The following is a 21,481-nucleotide window of genomic DNA, read 5'->3' as shown; positions in this document are numbered from 1 at the left end:
GCAACCTGCATTGCTGCTCGATAATGATTTTTCAATAACCCGATGCTCCACTTCCATCTCATTTTCTCTCTTATCCCCACTCTTTTTCTCATTGTACCCTCGACCTCTTCACTTACTTCGTCTGTTTTTACTCTCCCTCTCGTCACGAGCCCCTTATATTAATAACGAGGTCTGCCAGAGCTGCTCAATAACCAAAGTAATAAAAGTAGAGACCAGCTGAGAGGACGTCTGAGTTTAAAAAATAATAATAAGAAATTCAAACACATTAAAGGTTGAAAATAAAGAGATTACTGTGTGTGATTTTGAGAGCTTCTCTCTCTTTCTCTCCCCATCTACAATATCAACAGACATCTGTTACACCAGAAAACTACAGTCTTCCAGGGTCATTTTTGGAAGAACATCCACCCAACTCAGATAATAACAAGCTGACAAAAACACAGAGAGTTAAGTGTGAGCTCAAGGATGACTGCGGTCCAGCCTACACCTTGAACCACATCCTAATTAGATTACACTAATGTGGGTCAAAGCGAGTCAGCTCATTACAATGAAAAGGATTCATTGAGGATTGTAGCTCATTGAGTTGTCGCCTCAATTTAAGCCTTTCAGAGGTGCTTGTACTATACTTGATTATGCCTATTTTACGCTAAACGTTAACATTTACTACATTTCAGAGGCAATTATTAAACTCTTTACTCCACTTCTTTTATCTAAAAGCTACATATTAACTAGTTTATAATTTTACAGGTCATACAAAATATATGATAAGCTTATAAAATAGAAAGCACTGTTACAAATTAGGGCTGCATGGTGGTGTAGTGGCTCGAACTGTCACCTCACAGCAGATTCCCGGGCTGGACGGCCCTTCTTTGTGGAGTTTGCGTGTTCTCCCCGTGTTCTACCCGTTTTCTCCGGGTTCTCCGGCTTCCTCCCAGAGTCCAAAGAGTAATTGATGACTCTAAATTGCCCGTAGGTGTGAATGTGAGCGTGAATGGTTGTCTGTCTCTACAGTCTGGTGACCTGTCCAGTGTGAACCTTGCCTTTCGCCCAATGTCAGCTGGGAGCCGGGAGCTGCGCTGATCACAGCAAGCATGAAACAGGTTTAAGCCCTGCAAACTTCAAACCACTTTTTTTGGGCCCAAAGCCGCCATGCAGACACTCTATCATGCAGTGTTTGGTTTAAATGTCTTCTGAACGCTGCGCGCATTGCCCTTTGGCACTTCGTCCCAAAAATAAAAGAACAAGCTTCAATCGGGAGCTGAGAGAATCAATGCTGAAAGCGGACACAAAAAGGTCTGAAGTCATAATTTCGAAGGTGTGTGTGTGTGTGTTAGCTGATAACCATGGAGGCAGTTAAGTGGAAGATCGTGGAATGGGCTTTGACAGACTGAATTGAATTTTCTTGGGTGCTGTGCAGAGTAGACACCCACACATTGCATCTCACTTGCGCGCACACACACACACAAATACACTAATGTACGTGCAAACGACAGTAAGGAAGACCGACGCACACATATTCGGCGACAGCCACACATACTGAACAATTATTTAAACACAAAGACAAAAGCACTTGATAGTTACAGGGACAACAAGACAGCACACACAGATATACGGGCTGAGAATAAACACACACGCCACATTACCGCAACGTCCACATTTCCACGCTGTCCTCTGTTAAATAAAGGTTAACATGCAACAATAAAAGGATCTTTAAAAAAATAACCACACAATGTTGAGCTATTGACAAAAGTCCATCAATATTCATCAGCAGCTTTAAGCATCAAACAGCTCTAAGCTAACTGTCAATCAGGCTGCCTGACCAGCACTTACTTTGAATACATATGGGTAATCAGGACCCATAAGAAGTCATTCAAATTTCTTTTTAAAGGAAAGAATTACCTGAAACTGTTGATAATGTCACGTTTTACCATATGATGTTATTATCATATCCATAACATGCTTTGTATAACAGTAAAGGGAAACATTGGAACAGTTGCTGCTACAGTGTAACATGTATTCAGCCATCCACAACAGAGTGCCCGCAGTGAGGTTTGAACACCAGAAATATCAACAACCGACGGAGTAGGCTAATATCAGTTGACTCGCTGGTATCGATCGATCCATTACAAATGCTGCACTAATGCTGTGGCACCGTGTGTGTCGGCCTCTCTGACACATCAGATGTGCCACAACCAAGTGCGCTAAAGTGTCACAACAACAAAGACCAACACAAGGAGCGACGACGGAGAAACATCTTGAGGTCAGGAGCAGTGTGGCAGATTTAAGGACACCTTGTCCACACCGGCTCCATCGCGAAACGGCTCATCGGCACCCGGAGTCTTGCTGTCACAGTGAGGTTGCCAGGCAACTAGAGGAAACTCCAGAAAGTGGCTGTGCCAGGCCGAGAAATAGTCCCGCACACAAACCCCTGTTAAACTACAGCGTATCATTTTTACACATCGGTGTTTGTACAGATTGAATAAAATGAGATGTTAATTAGTGAGCTTTAGAGGTGCTGGTATGTGGATTTTATTACCTTTGGACGAAGGTACAGGAGGCTAGCTGCTTCTACATGCTAAGCTAAGCTAACCAGCTGCTGGCTCCAGCTTTATATTTACCTTACAAACATGATACTAGTATCTCTTTTCTCATGATCAACTATCGGCAAATAAGTGAACAAGAGTAATTCCCAAAATGTTGAACCATTCTTTTAAGTCCTCTATCAGCATCGACTGTACATTGGATGCGTTCATTCAGCAGTATTGTGCACGAGAAGCAGCTCCCACACCCCAATGCAAACTGTAACCAACACTTATTTTATATTATAATTAATCTGCTGCTTATTTTCTCTTTTCATCTATTAATTGGTCTAAATTACATTAATTGGTCCCAAATTGATGTTGACAGTCAAAAATACCAAAATAAATGAAAAAAACAAAGAATTTTGTCATTTTGTTTTAAAAATGACTTAAAAGATATATGTATATATGGCGGATACATTTTCTTTATTTAAAAGCTGACAGGCCATCTGCCTTTTCATGTTTCCTGCCCTCGCTGATTACTTTTTAGCAATGTTGCTGCGTTGCAAGATCTGTGCAATTAGCGCACAGTGTGATTAGTACTGATGGGAATAGGGTCCAAAGCATGAAAATAAAAAAAGCCCTAAATTGTAATAAACCCACCTATGTTATTTTATTTGAATTAACTCAAAATAATCATAAACTCTGATGAGCGAAGCCAGAGGGTTAGAACTTCAACGATGAGCTGTCAAATAAATATATAGCATAGAAAAACAGCCAGGTGCCTTTCTGGCAAAGCAGCAGATCTGACAAACTTTACAGACACATTAAACAAAAAGTGTCAGCATGTGGTTTCTAGTTGCTGTTAGTTTTCTCCCTTCATGGCTTCTACTTCACTACCGGGAGGAAAACAGTGAAACTGCCAGCAAACTCTATCAAAAAGCTTTTAAGACACACAAACACCTTCACATTACCCATGCATATCTCAACAGTGTCTAACACTGTCTAATTAGTGCCGACTTAATGAGAGTTCATTATTTAGGCATGCTAGCTCTTCAAGTTTTGAGGGAAGGAAATGAGGGCTCAGGCAAAGACAAATGAAGAGAAAACCTTGAGTGGTTTAACGAGAGATGAATACAGAAACTACTGTAGCAACGTGTGTGACAATGACGGATGTCCTCTATAGGGGTTACTGAAATCAAAAGTTTAGAAATAAAAGAAAGTAATTTCCTCTCGCTGGCCTTGGGTTCAAATAAAGCACTGTAGCATGAACACACACTTTTCCCATCTGTCAAAGCAGCCGGCCCTGCACCGAAATATAGTTAATGAAGGACCTCTTTAACTGTCGAGAGCAAAATGAAATCAATGAATCTCTGGTTTCTTACACACCGTTATAAGCCTAATACACCCTGCTGATTTTGATTGGGATCTTTGTTCTCTTAACTGCTTAATTAACGCAACAAAGCTCATACAATTATAGTATTACCTTATCGTTAAGTGCCACCAGTTCTTTGCCGATTCAAACACAAATGGCAAAACCTTCACTCAGAAGTTACGACTGCAATCGGAGGTATAAGACTACACACTCAGTATGGCAAGTAGCAAAGTATTCCTACAAAAGTATTAGAAAAGCCTTTAAATACTCAAAAAACAGCTTTCATTTACTTTTTTATTGGCCACTTGGAGGCAGGGAAACAAGCTACAAACTGACATCACCTCATAAAGTGTTCGCAAACAGTTACCAGTGTTCACATCTCCAGATTATACAGATCAACATGAGCATTCATGGGTTTGTGTCCAATATCTGCTTTTGGCTTTGTTTTGGTCTCCACCAACTGCTAAGGGAAATATGTGACTCTTTAGCTGCTAAATGCTCCACTGTGTTCACCAGTGAGTTGCTAACTTTGTCTGTTTATGGATTGATGCTGGACAGGTAACGTACAATGGGTTCATCAGAGATTTTTGGGGGGATTGATGAGCCAAAACGGTAAAAATGCAGGACTTAAAACAAACAACAGTAGCTTAAAGATGCTAAAAAGCTCAGTAGAGCTGAGAAGAACCATAGAGATGGTGATACTTTACTCTTACAACTATGACAGAACTCTTACAAATATTCATTTGATCTATTAATAATATCAAAGACATTGCAAAGTTTGATGTAACTTTAACAAATTAAGAGTGCATTGATTCATATCAAATGCCGTAAACAAAACAATAGACACAACCAAAACACAAAACAGGCTATTTGATATAATTTAGAGTTAAAAGGTGAGATGGAAGATAATTGGCAAGTGCAGAAAAGGACGCTAATGACGCCTACATGTCCACAGTGGAAAGGAATACCAATGGTTTAGATGTTTCAGCAATACCTTCTACGTACCATTTTCTGCCCTTAGAATAACATTCAGAGGAACGATATCACCTGAAAGTCACACGTATAAATGGATTTGTCTTCTGGTTTATCATTAACTGGAAGATTGTGTATAGCAGTGCAACAATTGACTCGGGTCAAATTTGTTCTGTATACAGCTAAAAGGCCTTGCTGTTGAGATGTTCTTGAATCACACTCAGAGATTATCTGTTGGCAAATATTACTGTAAAGTATTTGAATGTCTTTTAAGGGTAAATTTAAATAAACGCTATGGCAGCCAAGTGAGTGGTACATTTGAATAATTACTGTAGATTAAACAGAGCATTTATCAACTGTCTGTTGTCCAAATTGACAGACAAAAAGGCTGGTCCAATAGGCTACAACGCACTAGCCATTAACACAGTAAAACAACACACCTACCCCATGTACACACACATTGAGCCTTCCCAGACCAAGCCCCAGTCCCCCCCCCTCCTCCTCTCCACTCATGTTACAGTGGTTTGGCAGAGAATGGCTCACACCCTGCATCTGGCAATAAGACCAGCTAATCCTGGATTTGTCACCCTGTGTGGCTCTCTTTCTTTCCCACTTGTTCTCTTTCTCCATCTACTTCTTTCCTGTGTTTGTCTTTTCATAACCCCCAGCTTCTCCCTCCTTCTCCCTATCCCTAGATTTGCGTTACCTCATGCTGTGCTTTGGCCTGACCTCTGTGATATATCTCTGTGACATATTTAGCCTTGTGTTCCTGTTCGCACATCAAACTCATGAGACAAGACCCTCACCTTACCGTCTTCTTCATCCTTCACTTCCCATTTAACAACCCAAGTCGTACCCCTCCTTACGCGGACTATTCCCTCTGTGGACTAGCTTCCTAATATGAGATACTGCTCTCTGGCTGTCTCCGAGAAGTCTGGCTTACGGGTTGGATAGCTTCAGACCCATGGGGGGGGGGGGTTCTCTCCTTCTCTTTCCCTCTTTGTCTCACTGTCAAAACTCTCAGCGAAGATTTAAAGATCGGGGGCAGCCAACCAAGCTGAGTTTGACTTGTCCACTTTAAGGCTTGGTCCGTCTTGCTTGTCTTCTCTTTCCATCTCTGGAGAGAGCGTTAACATTGCCCTAACCTCTGCTTTTACACAGGTTCCCAGTGGAAATCACTCCCTGCTGCAGTGAAAAATCTGAAGGGGGAATTAAATCATGATATTCCATCCATGCTAATTTTATTAGCAAGCACTATTTTATGGGCCTTCATTACAACAATTATGGTAATAGCAAAGTCCATTCAAAGACAAAGAGCAATATGTTTTTGTGCTTTGTGATGAGCTGTATCACACCATTCTTGGTAGTATCCTGTATGCGTTTTCCACTTTGCAAATGAGTCCAATATTCACTCTCATTTTATCTCTATTTTGGTCTCCACCTACTCCTGAGGGAAATATCTTATTTTTACGCAGGGTACAAGGGAGCTATGGGGGGGGGGGGGGGGGGGGGGAGGGGGGCTGCTCCCCTGAGAGAGTCTTGAGCTCCCCAGAAAAGCCTCATTTGAGAAATTAAAGGCGAGCTCTCAAATATTGTTACTTTTTATGTATCCTAGGTCTGGTCTGTTCAACAAAGTAACGCAAAAATATTGATTGTCCACCGTGCATTGTCATTCTCATTGTTTCTTGGCAGAGAGCGTTTTAAAAATAACATTGCAATGGTGAATGATATTTGTTTCTTTGTTGTCCAAGGCTAAGTATTCTCCTTATAAATTATAATATATTGAATTTTTTTTAAATTTAAGGCCATAGGTGGGTTCCTTGATGTATGCGCATGCATGTGTACAGTACCCTTTTTCTCCAAGGTACCCTAAGATGCTTGGCTCTCAGTCTGGGCATTAGAACTCAATAGAACCCCTTATTTTAGTGTACAGCATGTAATGCCCTTGTAAACCACTCAAGCCTTGCCAAGACATGATAATATAATCCCAACAATAGGCTGGGAATCCTATTAGGGCATGTCGCACTCTGCCAATAAGTCTTACTGGGTTTTAAAACTTCTTCTGAGTGTTATCTCTCCGTATTTAAAGGACACAGTGTGAAAGCTCTGTTAGTATTCGAGGAGCACTGTGTGATATTACAGCGAAAGCGTCGAGGCTTTGATATTGTTAAGTAAAGTGGGTAGGGGCTGACAGCTTGATATATAGTCACTGTGCATCTCTGCGTCCTGACGACGATGAGGGAGTTTTCTAAAGGCTGCTGTTTTCTAGATGCAGTCCTGCTTGCTCGTATGTGTAGGAGGCAAAGTGTTTGCGCCAGATAATCAAAAGCTGGAGCGTAAATGAGATTTTACCAAGTAGTACATCTTGGCAGTTGTTGTCTTACTTCATCCTCTCTCTTCATCGCCTTTATTTTCTTGGAGACCAGAGTTTGATTATCGTGATTACTGAGCAGTGCCGACAATTGTCATCGCAGTTTCGGAAGATGGAACAAGCAGAGGATGGAACGGGAGAGAGAGAAAGAAAGAGAGATACAGCTTAAAAGACTGAAAGTGTATATAGAGAGGAAAATGTGCTGAAGGAAGTGAAGATATGAAAGGACAGAGGATGGAAACGGTGTCTTGGGCATCAGAAAACCTTTATTCTGTGTGTGCAGTCGTGCAGTTCATTGCTTTCTTGAGGACAGTATGTGCTGCTGCCCCCCCCCCCCCCCCCCCCCCCTCTGCAGTTCATCCCTCACTCTCCAGGGTCAGTGTTGATAAAGGAGTTGCCAGAATAGCATTACACACACATGCACACTTTGAGTTGAGCTTGAAATGTGTTTCTTTTTTAAATAGCACTTCAATGTTATTTAAAACACGACAAGGGCTTCTGAAGTTCACCAAGGAACCTCCCGAGGTCCTTTAACAATAGTTCAAACAAGTCCTTTGAGCTTTTATTTCAGACGGTCCGTTCTGTCCTTAATCACTACTCCAGCATGACCTCACTGTGTGCCTGTACAAATGTGGTTTCATTCAATTTGTGTTAATATGGATAGGGTAAGGATAGGCGGATAGTTCAAGGAAAGGTGAGACATTTTTGAAGTGAAATTAGTCAAATCGCTATTTGCTGGAAGGTTCTGTGCCAGACAGTTTCTTGGTCCGGATTAGATTAGATGCCTGGCAACTAGCCGGGAGTCACTGGACCTGACTATAGCCCAGCACACTCTCCAGTTCACTGCAGATGTTTGCACAATAATTTCAGTTAGCATATAAAAAAAAAAGCAAATGCAACATAAATCTTTTAATACTCAAATTGATATTTCATGCGATGAACTGTGTTCTAGTGTCAGACAAATCAGACAAGCTCAAAATGTCAATAAAACGTTCTCCTTTTGTTTGTTTGTAATTAAATTGTGGATTACATACTTTTGTAAAATGATGACACAAAATGTTCACATCATCTCAATGGGATTCTACTAAAAGTCAAGAAATCATAATTAGGGCTGCAATTTTACAATTATTTTCTTTATCATAATTTCATTATGTTAGTTGGATAAGTGTTCAAAGGTCAGAAAGAAACGGTCATGTCTTCAAATAGCTTGCTTTGTCGAATTAATACTCCAAAACTCAAATAGCAGCACAATACATTTTGCAGTGATTATCAGAATAGATTGGGATGAACCTTCCGACAAACCAAATAATAAAGTATTTGTAACTGTGGCCCAGAGTTACTGTTAAGTATATTTTGGCTGAAATAATACTGCAGAAGTTGCTCAGAAGGACAGAAACTAAATTCAAGGTGAAATTAAACAAACGCCATCGTGACAAGAAATGCTAAAGTTCTGATTGTAGTTCAACTGTGTATGTTTGGACAGTACTCATCATATCTTCACTGAGGCACAGTGCTACTTCCACTCTACTATAAAATTCAACAATAAAAAAAGATTTTTCCCGTGTAACATAAATTGAAGGGTAAATATGACGCTGCTGTCACCGAAACAGAGATTTGCAGAGAGCACTGACAGAGTTCTGCGTTGGATTAGCCTTGAAATAGCTACAACACAGAGCTGAACTATTTTCGGCAGCATGTTGATGAGCTTGTCAGAGCTTTGAGCTCCAGTCCTCATTGTTCAGTCAAAAATACCTTTTCCTCTTCCTCCTGAGCGCTTTGCTTCCACTCATCCACAGCTGTGAAGACGTACCTGCATGTGTTACCATGTGAGGTCTGTACCATTTAGTTTACAAGACCATGTTCAAATTTAAGGTTACAATGCTTTTTTTTTCTTCTCCTTGACAAAACAGTAGTTTAGAAGAGGATACTGTTCTATAATGCCCAACCCAGCATTGCATAGACTATACAATGTCTTATTATTACGTGATAGAGTAAGAGGCAATAATGTCTCGTCATCCTTCCAACATGCTGTTCTCATCCTTTTAGTCAATGTCAACTACTCTTTAAATATTCCGTGAGAGGCTATTTCCTGCTTTCATCTTCGGATCAGAACCCTTAAGAACGTCATATCCTGACGTGGAGCTCCTGGTTATAAGAAATGAATTTGTTTGGTGAACAACAGCTTACAATTCAATTAGAAAGTGAAATTGTAATAAAGCCATAAATTCCCAGAATGCTACAACAACATTGATTCAACATGCCGTTTACTCAGTTTATGAAAACTGAGACATGCGCTGTAGCGAACACATTGTGCCGTCTCATTTACCATGCTTTGTGGGTATGGCCGTTTTGCTGTGTCATCGCCATTCATATCTATACAACCAATGTGTTTATGACTAAATTGTTAACTAGAGCACAATGGTGGAAGAAGTATTTATGTCTTTTATTAAAGTAAAAGTGATACCACGGTGTACAAGTACTCTGTTACAAGTAAAAGTCTGGCATTCAAAATATTATTCAATAAAAAGTATTAGCGAGAGTATTAGCATCAAAATATACTGAAAAGTACCAAAAGTAAAAGTAGTAATTTTTACAGAATGTCCCATTTCAAAGTAAGATATATTATCCAGACGTTTTGATGCATTTATGTGTTAGTTACTATAATGTTGCACATAGTAAAGATGGAGCTCATTTTAAAGTTATCTACTTAATAGTAACTATACACTACTTAATAATACATCGTAGTTTGTTCGCTGATTTAAATTTAGTATTTTGCGGGCATGACTAAAATGTGAAATTAGTTTCCTACAAATGACCCCTTTTGAACTTTGTGAATGCTCGTGTGTGTGTGTGTGTGTGTGTGTGTGTGTGTGTGTGTGAGAGAGAGAGAGAGAGAGAGAGAGAGGGAGAAGGTACACACTGTGCTCTCCTATTGTGGAAGAGTGAAATTAAAATGAAAGCTGAGCCAGCTTCAGAATCGAAATCGAAATACAACTCCACCGCCGTCTTCAGCCCTGATTTGTGAGTATCACTGTAGTGGGATTAGAGTTGATTCATTAGGGTTGGCTGAGCGTTGAATAGATTATTTCCACAGGAGACGCCTCGCAGGAGCATGAATTGATCACCTCGGTACCCCCTCACCCTACCGCCACATTAATTACAGGATTAAATATGAAGGAGTTTGATCTATGACATGAAAAGGGCGGGAGCGAGTGGCAACACACACAATCGCTTCCTCTCTTTATTTAAATAAGAACAGTATATAAATAATACATATTGTTTTTGGTATTCCCTGTCTCACTGAAAGCACTTAATGGTGGCGACTTTCAATCCAAGTACACCATATTTTGTGTCCAATTAATCAGGATACTCTGAGCGCGACACAATAAAGTCTGCTGATTTATGAAACCGCATTCCTGCTTTTCTGAATTTTGACGCCTGAAACATCTGTTTTTGGAAGTTTATGAATATGCATGATTTTTATGTGCCGATTCACGCTTTGGGGTCTGCTGGTGTGGTGTGCATACTTTTACTTTTGGGCTTAGTCAACGTAATCCTCTAAATATTATGTGGCCTCATGAAAGGTCAAATTGATCAGTGCTGTTCTTCCCCTGGATGTTCCCCTAAGGAATTGTCCTATCTTGTTTTAACACAAATGCAACTGCACAAAACACAAAAACACCAAACTGGACTCCAACTGGCAACCTTCCAGTCACCAGCTATTACCCAGAATACAATAGTGCTTACAGCTCAGGGCATCATAATGGTAAAACAGAATGTGTAAAGGTGCACTTGGCACCCAAATGTTGGTGAAAAGGAATTGCGAGTCGTGTTTTCCAACAGCAGCGTGCAGGATTTTCTTCATTCATGCAGCTTTATAATTCATCTTCAAATATTTGTATGTTATCCATATCTATCTATACTTTCACTTGAAGTATGGAGAGAATGGAGAGAACAAGAGTGAATACAGCTGTGTTGTGATTCCTCATTACGGTGATAAATTACAGACCGAGACAAATTCTTTCCTCACAGCTTCGAATGAAGGAGTTTGTTAACAACAACCTCTTTTCTGTCCATCCGTCTTTCACTAATTCACTCACACACTAAAGGAAACAAGCTCACGCACGGAAACATCATCCGTCATCTTTGAGCAGAGCGAGTGCCAGACGACACGCCGTTGTTGTTGTTGAATAGGAAAGCAATTCTTTTGATTTATTTCCCATCACGGCCTCCTTACTTTAAAAATTTCTAATTATAAATGTCATCTTCACAAGTGACGACAGTAACCTGAGGGGCAGCGGCAGACTCCTCTAAGTTAAATTCAGATTTATTTATAAAAAGACATTAGAACGACTTGATCAAACAGCGCACGAAGCCAATACAAATAAATAGAAACTCCCAGGGGGCATGAGAGACCCCCAGATGCCACTTTGGATCCATGCAGCTGCAGAGAGAATGTGTATGGGGAAAGTGTGGTCCTCTGCTTCAACAATTCAACAGTTGTGGTGCGCTTTAGCAAGGCATGGATGTGTGTAATTGAATTGGGAAGCTACCAGATGTGCATTTGTTTTTCTCTAACTCTATGAGGAGGAAGCAGGATGATTCTCATAATGTTTAGTCTTCTGAGTGGCAGCTTCAGTGCTAATGCGAGGAACTGATGTGTTAATAGAGGAGGAAGAAGACGTGTGGAGGTTGGTCCGGCGTACAATCCTATCCCATGTCATACTACCGCTGGGCTTTTAACAATTCAGCCACGAACATGATCTTTGACCTCAATCGAGCCGTTTTAATTGGCTCATCTTAACCGTACTTCACTAGTTTAAGGCTGCGTTGAGTTGTTCCTGTCTCTGCTAGCAAGAGTAGTAAACAGCTACTACGGTTACTCAAAATGTTATGGAGGCGTGGCCCAGGTGCCAACTGACTGACTTTTGGTAGGTATTGGCCAATTAATGAGCTACAGGTGTTCCAAACTACCGTTACTGTATCGGCCATAAAACTCCCCTATCGGGCGACCTCTGGGAACCTCACCGAGCGCTTCCTGCTCAGCAGCAAACAGCAGACCGGTAAAATGAACAACTAGCTGGAGAACATTTCTATTTAGACATTTCCTTCAGCTGGACACAAACACAACTCAACAAGTGTTAAAATATGTTTCATGTAAATTCTATCTTCCTGCATGGCTGCTTCAAATGCCAGGAATTTTTTTACGAATATCTAATTCTAAGCAGCTCACTATGTGCGATTCATGTTGTTCACCAACTATCCCAGCATGTTCAGTCACAGACAGAACTCTTTAGTGGCGCACTGATCGACACTTTAACCCCTGACATGCTCCTGTGGAGATGTTCTGTCGGCCTTCAGCGGAGGACTGTGATTGAACTGGAATGCTCCCAAATTCTGGGCGCACTGAACTGTGAGAGTGTGAAGCAAAGCGATGGATGAGCCCAAACCTGCCCTGAACGAACACCGGCACAAAATCCCCAAAAAATCTGTAAATTCTTCACCAAATGCAGATTTCGGTCACGGTGCTCTCTGTGTTCTGCAACGCCAACCAAACCTGCCCCACCCCCCCCGACCCCGGCTGAGGACGTCAGCCAACCCTGAAGCTTCGAGAAAAGCCTGAAAGCCATCTGGCCAGGTCGAACCAGCAGAATCTGGTCGAAGCCGTTTCCACGCAGTCGTTGCTTTGCATCGTTGTCATGGCTACTGCTCCATAACAACCGTCTCCTGGGAACCCAACAAGCACTTGAGGAGTCGTGTGACGAAAAAAGGGAAAAACGGTAAAAAAAAAACAAGCAGACCAACGCCTGCCTCTGTGTGTGCTTTTTGTCAAATGTGTGTCTGTCGCCCGGTGTTCAGGTCTTCAGGTCCACTTCACTGCATCATATTACATAACAAGCATATTTTACCGAGCAATGTAAATGAAAACCCCGCAGCAAAGATGATCAGGAATGAAGGGAAAGGGAAGTGGGATGATGGGTTATGTAAGAGTAGAGAAAAATGTGGCTTTGACTTTGAACTGTTCCTGGTGTTGTTTTTCCTGTGGCGGCCTATTAGCGCGAGTGTGTTTCATCATTTTGCTGATTCATGAATACTGAAGTGCATCTGCATATGGCTGATTTTCAGCCGACACCGCAAGAGTGGAGCGAGCAGTGCGGTGCAGACCGGCGGGAGGCTTTCTGACAGCCGTGATGCTGACGATCCATTCTGTGCTTTTATTCTTTGATTGGTGGTTTTTAAGTGACGCTTGACGTCCCAATTTAGAGCAAGTTCAATTGAAGGTAAATGATGATGGATTAAAAACTCAACCTCCACCAACACTGAACACTTCTCCAACTTCCAATGCAACTTTTGAACGTCGTGATTATATTTCATTAATATTAAGTGAGAGTGTTGTGCGTAACTGAACGTGCTCGTGTTATTAGTGAACTGAATGCATCCGTCTGCAGCTAACGGACGTGAGCGCCGATAGCTCTCAGGACGGCTGACGAAAGTTACGTCAACGAACTCGGTGCTGCGTGAGTGTATCCTGGTAAGAGACACAAAGACCAAAGATACAGGTACGTAAAACATGGATGCACAGCGAGGCCAACGATTCATCCCACACTGACTAATACACCGACTGAACAATATGGAGCTGATGACAGAAGAGCATTTCCACTGTGTGTGTGTGTGTGTGTGTGTGTGTGTGTGTGTGTGTGTGTGTGTGTGTGTGTGTGTGTGTGAATTACAGATCCAATCTGTGTCTGTTTGAGTGTGAACGTTGCAGTGCTTGCATGATGTAGACTAACTTCCATGTAGTGGGCAGGGAAAAAAATGTGCCTTTGGGGAGTACCTGTGCATCGTTACCGTGGCAATCACTGTTGTCCAGTGAGGTCAGCGGTAAATTACAAAGCGGACAGTCGAGCGGACCGACGTTTTGAAAGAAATCATTCGATTTGCCTGCAATCTGACTGCAGAGCTACAGTCATTACCGGGACAGTTAAGATTCACAGCCACAATAAAAAAATAAAAAGCGTTCCAGGATCGATGGACGACATCTGGGAGCCTGAAGAGCCACGGAGGGACTGCAATCATCATCATCATCATCAGTCCTCTGCTGCCTGATTGGGGGTCTGACCATCAGCATATCAAGGCCGCCCCATTCTAACAGGCACACACATGTGCCGAGTACACTTCGTACGCTTGCATCAAAAATGTGTAGAATTACAGATGTACATGCGTGCAGGTACAGGTTGGTACAAGGATCCCTGTTGATGTGGGGGGGCCGGGGGGCCGAGAGGGAAAAAAGTGATCCAAGCAGGAAGCACGTAGTGAAGATATTATTTCTAAAAATCGAAATAATGGATTTAATTATCAAGACCATGGCTTGCACCAGTAGGATTGCCAGCTCTGAAATTAACACATTTCCCATGAACACACTGTTGCTTCATGTTCCTTGCAACATTTTAACAGTAAGAATGCAACACGGGAACAATTTAGGGCAACTAAATTCACCGCCTTTCAAAATCAATAAGCTACTAAACTAAACTTGTAGACCTCAAATGAATCATCGTCTTGTGAGAAATGTGACGTTTTCTGATCATTCCCAGAGCAGCTTGTCACTGCTGGTTCTTCCTCTTTGTCTTTACCGAAGAGGATAAACATGTTGAGAAGAGATTTCTTTATTATCCGCTCGCTCCTTCCGCCATCTGGCATCGCACTCAAAAGTTTAGCTCCATTTGCTCTGGAGGAATAACTCGTTTTGAGCCATAAAGCAAAACAGCATATTTTTTCTCCAAATCTAAATTGCACCATAAAGGCTGACTATGCAATGTGTGCATATTTACTGATGTTTAAAACCAACATGCTGAACCCTTAAACTCATTCCGCTAATGCTAATGGGCCATGTTATTGCAGGAATTTGAAACAACAAAACCCTAAATATTCTGAGTGAGGATGTTTTCCCAAAGCTGTTACTGCTGACAGAGTAGGTCGCAAGTTTTAGCGCACACACACACACACACACACACATACATACACGCACACAAAAAAAAAAAATAACCGAGCCACATGGCAATTAGTTGTAAAGGGCGGTCAATAGGATCCTCCCGTCATGCTCTGACAGGCCACACACACACACAAACCATGTGCGTCAGTGCGAGCCGTTTGTTTAATGATCAAGCGGCCCGGTGCTGTGCTGCATCACTTCGAGCGGAGTGAATAGGTGATGAAAGGGAAATGAGAGGTAGCACACATAATTAAATGCACACGTCACGGACAGTGGGGGACGAGAAGCAGAAACACACCCCGCTATTCTAATCAGGTGGAGACTCAACAGAGATTCTAACAAACTACTCAAAGGGACGGACTGGAAAGAGTCAGGAGGAATATAAATAGATGAACAAAAGCAAGCTGAAGGGAAGTTGAACTCTTCCCCCAAGAAATATTGTTATCAAGTGTAAACGGTCACACTGCTGCGCATTCCCAACGTTGCAAACGATGCAGGTTCTTAATGCGGCAGCAAAATTAACTTATAGCTAAAGAGCAGCATATTGCAGATATTTTTCAGCGTTTCTGTCCCAGTATGTCTGCTGCTATCTTTAAAAAAAAATGCAACATCAGCACCCTACGGACACAACAGCTCCGGCAATTTAGTCTGACACCATGTCCACACTGTGAGAAATCAGGCTGGAGGTGCGTTTATTTCCTACAAGGCCGAAGAGTCGGGGTACTCTGGTCGATGTGTGAACGGACAACAAGCTTGTTTTGTTCCACAACTGATAGGATTTTGTACTTTAGTACAATTTGTACATTTTAGTCAGAACTTTGCAGCTTTAGCTTCTCACACAGTCAGACAAAAGTACCTATAAAAACTACTGACAAAGTAATTTAACAACAGAGAGAAGAGTAAGCGGAGACTGTCCATACTTAACTTTGAAAAACAAAAGTTATACGTACATCCTGATGTTCTCTACAACCCTGCCCGCCGGCTTTAAGCAACAAATAAGCCTTTTCTTGATGTTTACTTTGTGACATATTATCTATATGAACATTGCACTTCAGATAAAAGTGTTTTTTCCCCTCCATTTTAATTAAGCTCAAAGATACACTGTGTGGGCTGCAGGCTACGAATGCACCGCCGAAAAATGAATTACATCTCCTCAAATATCCCCGAACAGAACGAATAACAGAAATTTACTTTCGGGGGGTTTTTGCCCTCTGGTCAAGCACCCATGAAGCTGGCTGCAGCTCGTCAACGTTTCCATCACACGTCGTCTCTCTCAAGGTGGGTAACATAAAAAAAAAAAAGTAAAACTATATCATTATTACAAAAACAAAGCCGCTACTGAAGTGTTCACCGTGCAGATCCTTTTCATGTCTACGTGCATGATGTCCTGATCGTATGTTAAGTAAGCTGACGAAGCAGACCGATTTCAAAAGACTGCGACGGCGTTCTGCAGTCTCAGTGGCCCAAGAGTTTCTAAAAATAAAACTCTTTCAACCAACAGATCTGTTGCACAGACATTAAAGGAGATATGTGCAAAAGCAGGAGATTAAAGGGAAGCCAGCTTGAGGAAGCACAGTGTGACTGTGTGTGTGTGTGTGTGTGTGTGTGTGTGTGTGTGTGTGTGTGCGTGCGTGTGTGCTCTCTCGTGTATATCTATCTTTTTAAGAAACCTTGTTATATTTTAAACCTTTTAGATCTGCAGGCTGAATATGAAGCTAAAAGCAGGAGATGGTTCGCTTTAGTATAAAGACTGGAAACAGAAGGACCTCGAAAGTCCACTAATTAACACCCTATGGGCCCTATTTAAACGATCAATAGACCATGGCCTGAAGTGCATTTAGATCGTGTCCAACTCCACTGCTGCTCGTTACACGCTGTGTAATCTGGGCACATAGTAAGGCCCAAGGGGCAAAGGAGTTGTCTTTAGTCTCTTAAAAAAAAATCATAAGTGTGTTTTTGGCGTAACATGAATTAAACCAGAGATTAAAACATGTTGGAGATTATGGAAATGATTACATCTATTTTTTTTTCCAATACATTTTGACTTTACAACACTTTAGATATTAAAAATCGTTGAAAGAAAAAGAAAAGTTGATCAGCATTCAAATGTTGATTTAGAACATGTGAGCGTTATGAATGAAGAGAGGGGGGGGGGGGGGGGTCAGACCCAATTTAGCCTGTTTTATGCTAAGCTAAATTTACAGTATAATGGCTCTAGTTTCATATCTATCATACAGACATGAAAGTGACATGAATCGTCTCATATAAGTCTGAACAACAAAGCGAAATACACAAAAGTGTCTGGCGCAAAATATTAAGGGACTTACAAGTATAGAAGTACAAACGTGTGTATGCGAGTGCTGACCTAATTGTACGCTGGAAAATAGAGAAAACGACAAAGAAAATGTGTGATTACAGTTATGTATGCTGTGGCTGTGAAATGACCAAATCAATTATTCATCACAGAAATCTGCTCATAGTGTCACCTTTCAGTATTGCACCAGGGAGGACGGTCCCACGGTGGACCGGAGGAGTGATAATGAGGGCAGAAACAAGACAAAGCAGCCCCGCATGACACCAACAGCTTCCAACACATTTAATGAAGTAGCATTTCACAGACACTGAGCTTTGGCAGGTGAACAATAAAGTCTTTTGTCCCGATGCCTGTAAAAAGATGTTGGATGTGCATGCTCAATACACTCCGTTTGTTTAAGGACGTGATAATGAGCAGTTCTTCATGCAAAGTTTGCAAAAACGTTGCTCCATGTACACAGATGAAAGATATTTTGACTATTTGTTTTGACGTTGATTGCCTATAAAAAGACTCTTCTGAATTCTTTAGTGAATAACGGTGTGGTCCTGTTAAAGTAAAGCTGTTTTTAACGGCACCGTAACCTTCGTTGGAATTCCCCCACAGGGCACAATAGGCAGAGAATGGGTCAGCCATTGGGAGTAAACGAAGGATTAGAGCGTCAATAAATAACCTCACTTTAAATTACCTTTTTAATTTAGCTTGATTCAGTTGAAAGTGTGTCCTGTCCCATTGGGGAGATGTGGGGTCGCCGGCAGGGTTTAAACACCTCACAAGTCACCTCCTTATGAGCGCGGAGACAAAGGAAGGGAGCCAGTTTATAGACTTTTAATGCTCAGTTGTTGCAGCTGCACGGTCTGTCTTATTAGAGTAGGGAAGCACCAGTGTTGTCAATTTGCCCTGTTGGCCTCACTTAATCTTTATGGCTCACGGAACATGGAGCGATACTCGCCATCACAATGATGTGGAGGGTCATTCATCTTTATTTAACAACTCCAAAACAAAAGTGCAAAAGGTGAATCTACTCGAATATAAGCTGCAAATGTTTGTATATCAGGCTAACTAGCTTACTACCTACAATTAGCGCTGGGCGATATGGATAATATTTTGATATGTTTAGGATATGGCTCGACATACGATATACACTGCTCAAAATTAAGGGAACACTTAATCATCACCTCTATGATCTCGATCTGTCCATCAATTTCACTCGCTTTGGTGCAAAATGAAAGCGAGAAGAGGTGGACAGGAGAGGCAACAGCAAGACATCTGCCCAAAAAAGGCGAATGGTTTTTCAGGTGGTGGCCACAGACCATTTCTCTCCCTCTGATCCTTCCTGCAGTTCGTGAGGGAACACAGCTCGTATGTGACATTTTTGGAGGGCTTTCATTTTGAAATTCCATATCAGAATGTCCTCTTGTCTGAAGGAGGTCAGCTACCATTTTAAAAGTGAAATTCTTCTCTGGACATCTTTCTCATTAAGTTTGATCAACTATTCCCACAATTTGTCCTCGATTTTCTTTTCTCTCTGAAATACAGTTTGCAGGCAGTATTTTTTGTTGAATTATCTTCTTTATTGTTTAATATGTATTCATAGTGTTTATGTATTTATTATTGACTATTGAATGATTGTGAGATTGCCTATCACCTTCGTTGTTCCGCAAAACAACATGAAGGGTAGTTTGACTGTCTTCTTTCGAAGTGGAGGCTGACAGTACTGTTTCCAGACTCAACACATACAGTACAAACACTTTGTCTCCGATCCCTCCAGAGACAAAAACACACTCCACACACGTGCTCACTTCTTTTTGTGCCTGAGACATGATTTGTACTCTGTGGTCGTGATAGAGTCCCTTACTACATCCAGCGTAGAACAAGCCGCAATACAGCGAGTATGCTGGATATATCACCCACCCCTACCTACAGCAGTGGCTTGGAGCCAGTGTTACAGCGTCCTGGGCATCCTAAAATCATGCTGCTCCACGTTTGCATGTAAGCTAGCGTACTCGGATGACACTCTGACACATTCACGTGTGTGATTCTTTTACACTTGCGCGGATTGGGACACGTTTCCTCTGACCGTGTGTGTGTGTGTGTGTGTGTGTGTGTGTCCTTACCCTGAAGTCAATGCCCACAGTGGAGATGAAGCTCCCGGCTAGAAAGGCTCCATCTTTGAAGCGAACCAGCAGACAGGTCTTCCCAACACCTGAATCCCCCACCAGCATCACCTGAGACACAGACAGACAGACAGACAGACAGGAGAGGAAGAGAATGGCTCGGATGTTACAAGTCAAAGTCCTGTGAGTGTGTGTGTGTGTGTGTGTGGGTATTTGACATAGGGGGAAGGACACAGCTCAGGTGACAACTTATCTACAAATACACAGGAGTGTTAAGGAAACTCAACACACACACACACACACACACACACACACTCTCCAAACTCCCATCTACAGATGAAACAGAGCGTCACACTCAGTGCAGTGGGAGAGAGCAGATTGTACAGACCAATGGGAGAGAGAGAGGTGGGACCCAGAGTTTGTTTGCTTTCCTTTTTTCTGCCATCAGACAACACAAGACTCTGTTCTCTTTTGTGCCAGTCGATACGTCGGCAGTATCTATCTATTGCATCAATAGGCTCTGGTTTGGAGGTTTAATAGTTGCCATGAGCAGAGGTGGTACTGTGACACGGAGCAGTGATTTTGGCAGGCCTGTCATACCGGAGCAGTTGTTAATCAGGGTGCAGAATTAATACCAGCTGCCACCCACATGATGAAAGTTTTGATTTGCATATGCACGATGCAGATTAGCATTAGTCTTCGTCATGTCCATCTGACACTTTTATTGGGGGGGGGGATTATACTCTTTGTGTCGCTGCTATACAGCCAATAGGGCGGCAACAAATGATTATTTTTATTATCAGTTCATTTGTTGAATATAAAAAGTGAAAATGCAAGAAAATATTTGGCAGTTTTGGATCATTAAAAGACCTGTTAGCCACAGTATGGTTTTATAAAATCCCTGCAGAGACATAAAGTGTGTATTTTTTTGCATTCCATCAAGTAAATGATTACTTTTATTTATGATCATTTTCCTTTATATATATACACATTTTAAGTCCTGAAAATGTATTTGTTTGTTAAAAAAAAAAAAAAGCTGAAATTGGCTGATGCATTTTGGGAGAGTGGAGAATCAGCCAGATGTTTTGTCCCCATGTCCACTGCTACAAAACCAAAAAGCACAAAACAGCCCACCTCCTGTGCTGCTGGTAGGGCTAATTGATCTCATGCATAACAGAAAACACTCTGCACCATCTCATTGTGTTATTGCACCGGATTATAGCTGTGGAGCACGTAATGTTCCTGTTGCACAATACAGCTGCGGTTCCTAAACTTTTGCATCTGCAGGGACCAGAGTAGAGACACAGTGTACCTCACTGTATTCTACAGTTTTGAGACTGAACATGGGACAAAACAATGTGCTTTATCATTCATTTTGGGACTGTGCCATCGGTGGGAAATAATGGTTAAAGTATACACATAGTGCTGCACAGGCACATTTATGGAGGTGAAAGCAGAAAGCTATGCAGAATAAAGAATACAAATCATGCATGTTGAGTCCCATTATATACATAAAGTCACAATATAAGACACAATTATGAAATAATGTGTCCAATTTGAATTCAGTGCAACACAACTATAATATTATAAGATACTTAAGTCCAAATTTTTACTTTCTCAGTCAAAATCATGACACTTGTTCAACATATTGACGTACCATGAGCACGTTTTTTTGTTATTATCACGTCAAACTTTTCATGGAGCTATAGGCATTTTCTTTTCTTTTCTCTTGGTCTCACACGTCCCTGAAAACGTTCACAACGTGTTTACAAAAGAGGACAACTAATTATGAAACCTAACGCACCTTGCTTTAATCATTTACTTCGAAT

General features: G+C 41.5%; 1 protein-coding gene across 1 annotated transcript in view; it reads right to left on the bottom strand.

The window, feature by feature from the left end:
* The window catches only part of rab26 (RAB26, member RAS oncogene family), a 73,159-nt gene that overhangs the window by 47,558 nt on the left and 4,120 nt on the right, over nucleotides 1-21,481 (bottom strand). The window contains exon 2 of the mRNA XM_076093182.1: nucleotides 19,653-19,763. Within this exon, the coding sequence (XP_075949297.1) occupies nucleotides 19,653-19,763 (111 nt within the window). The remainder of the gene's footprint in view (nucleotides 1-19,652; nucleotides 19,764-21,481) is intronic.

The sequence above is a fragment of the Anarhichas minor genome, unplaced genomic scaffold, assembly GCF_050575085.1.
Source record: "Anarhichas minor isolate MPS153535 unplaced genomic scaffold, ASM5057508v1 ptg000017l, whole genome shotgun sequence".
Lineage (NCBI taxonomy): Eukaryota > Metazoa > Chordata > Actinopteri > Perciformes > Anarhichadidae > Anarhichas > Anarhichas minor.
This window is presented reverse-complemented; position numbering and strand designations above follow the sequence as displayed.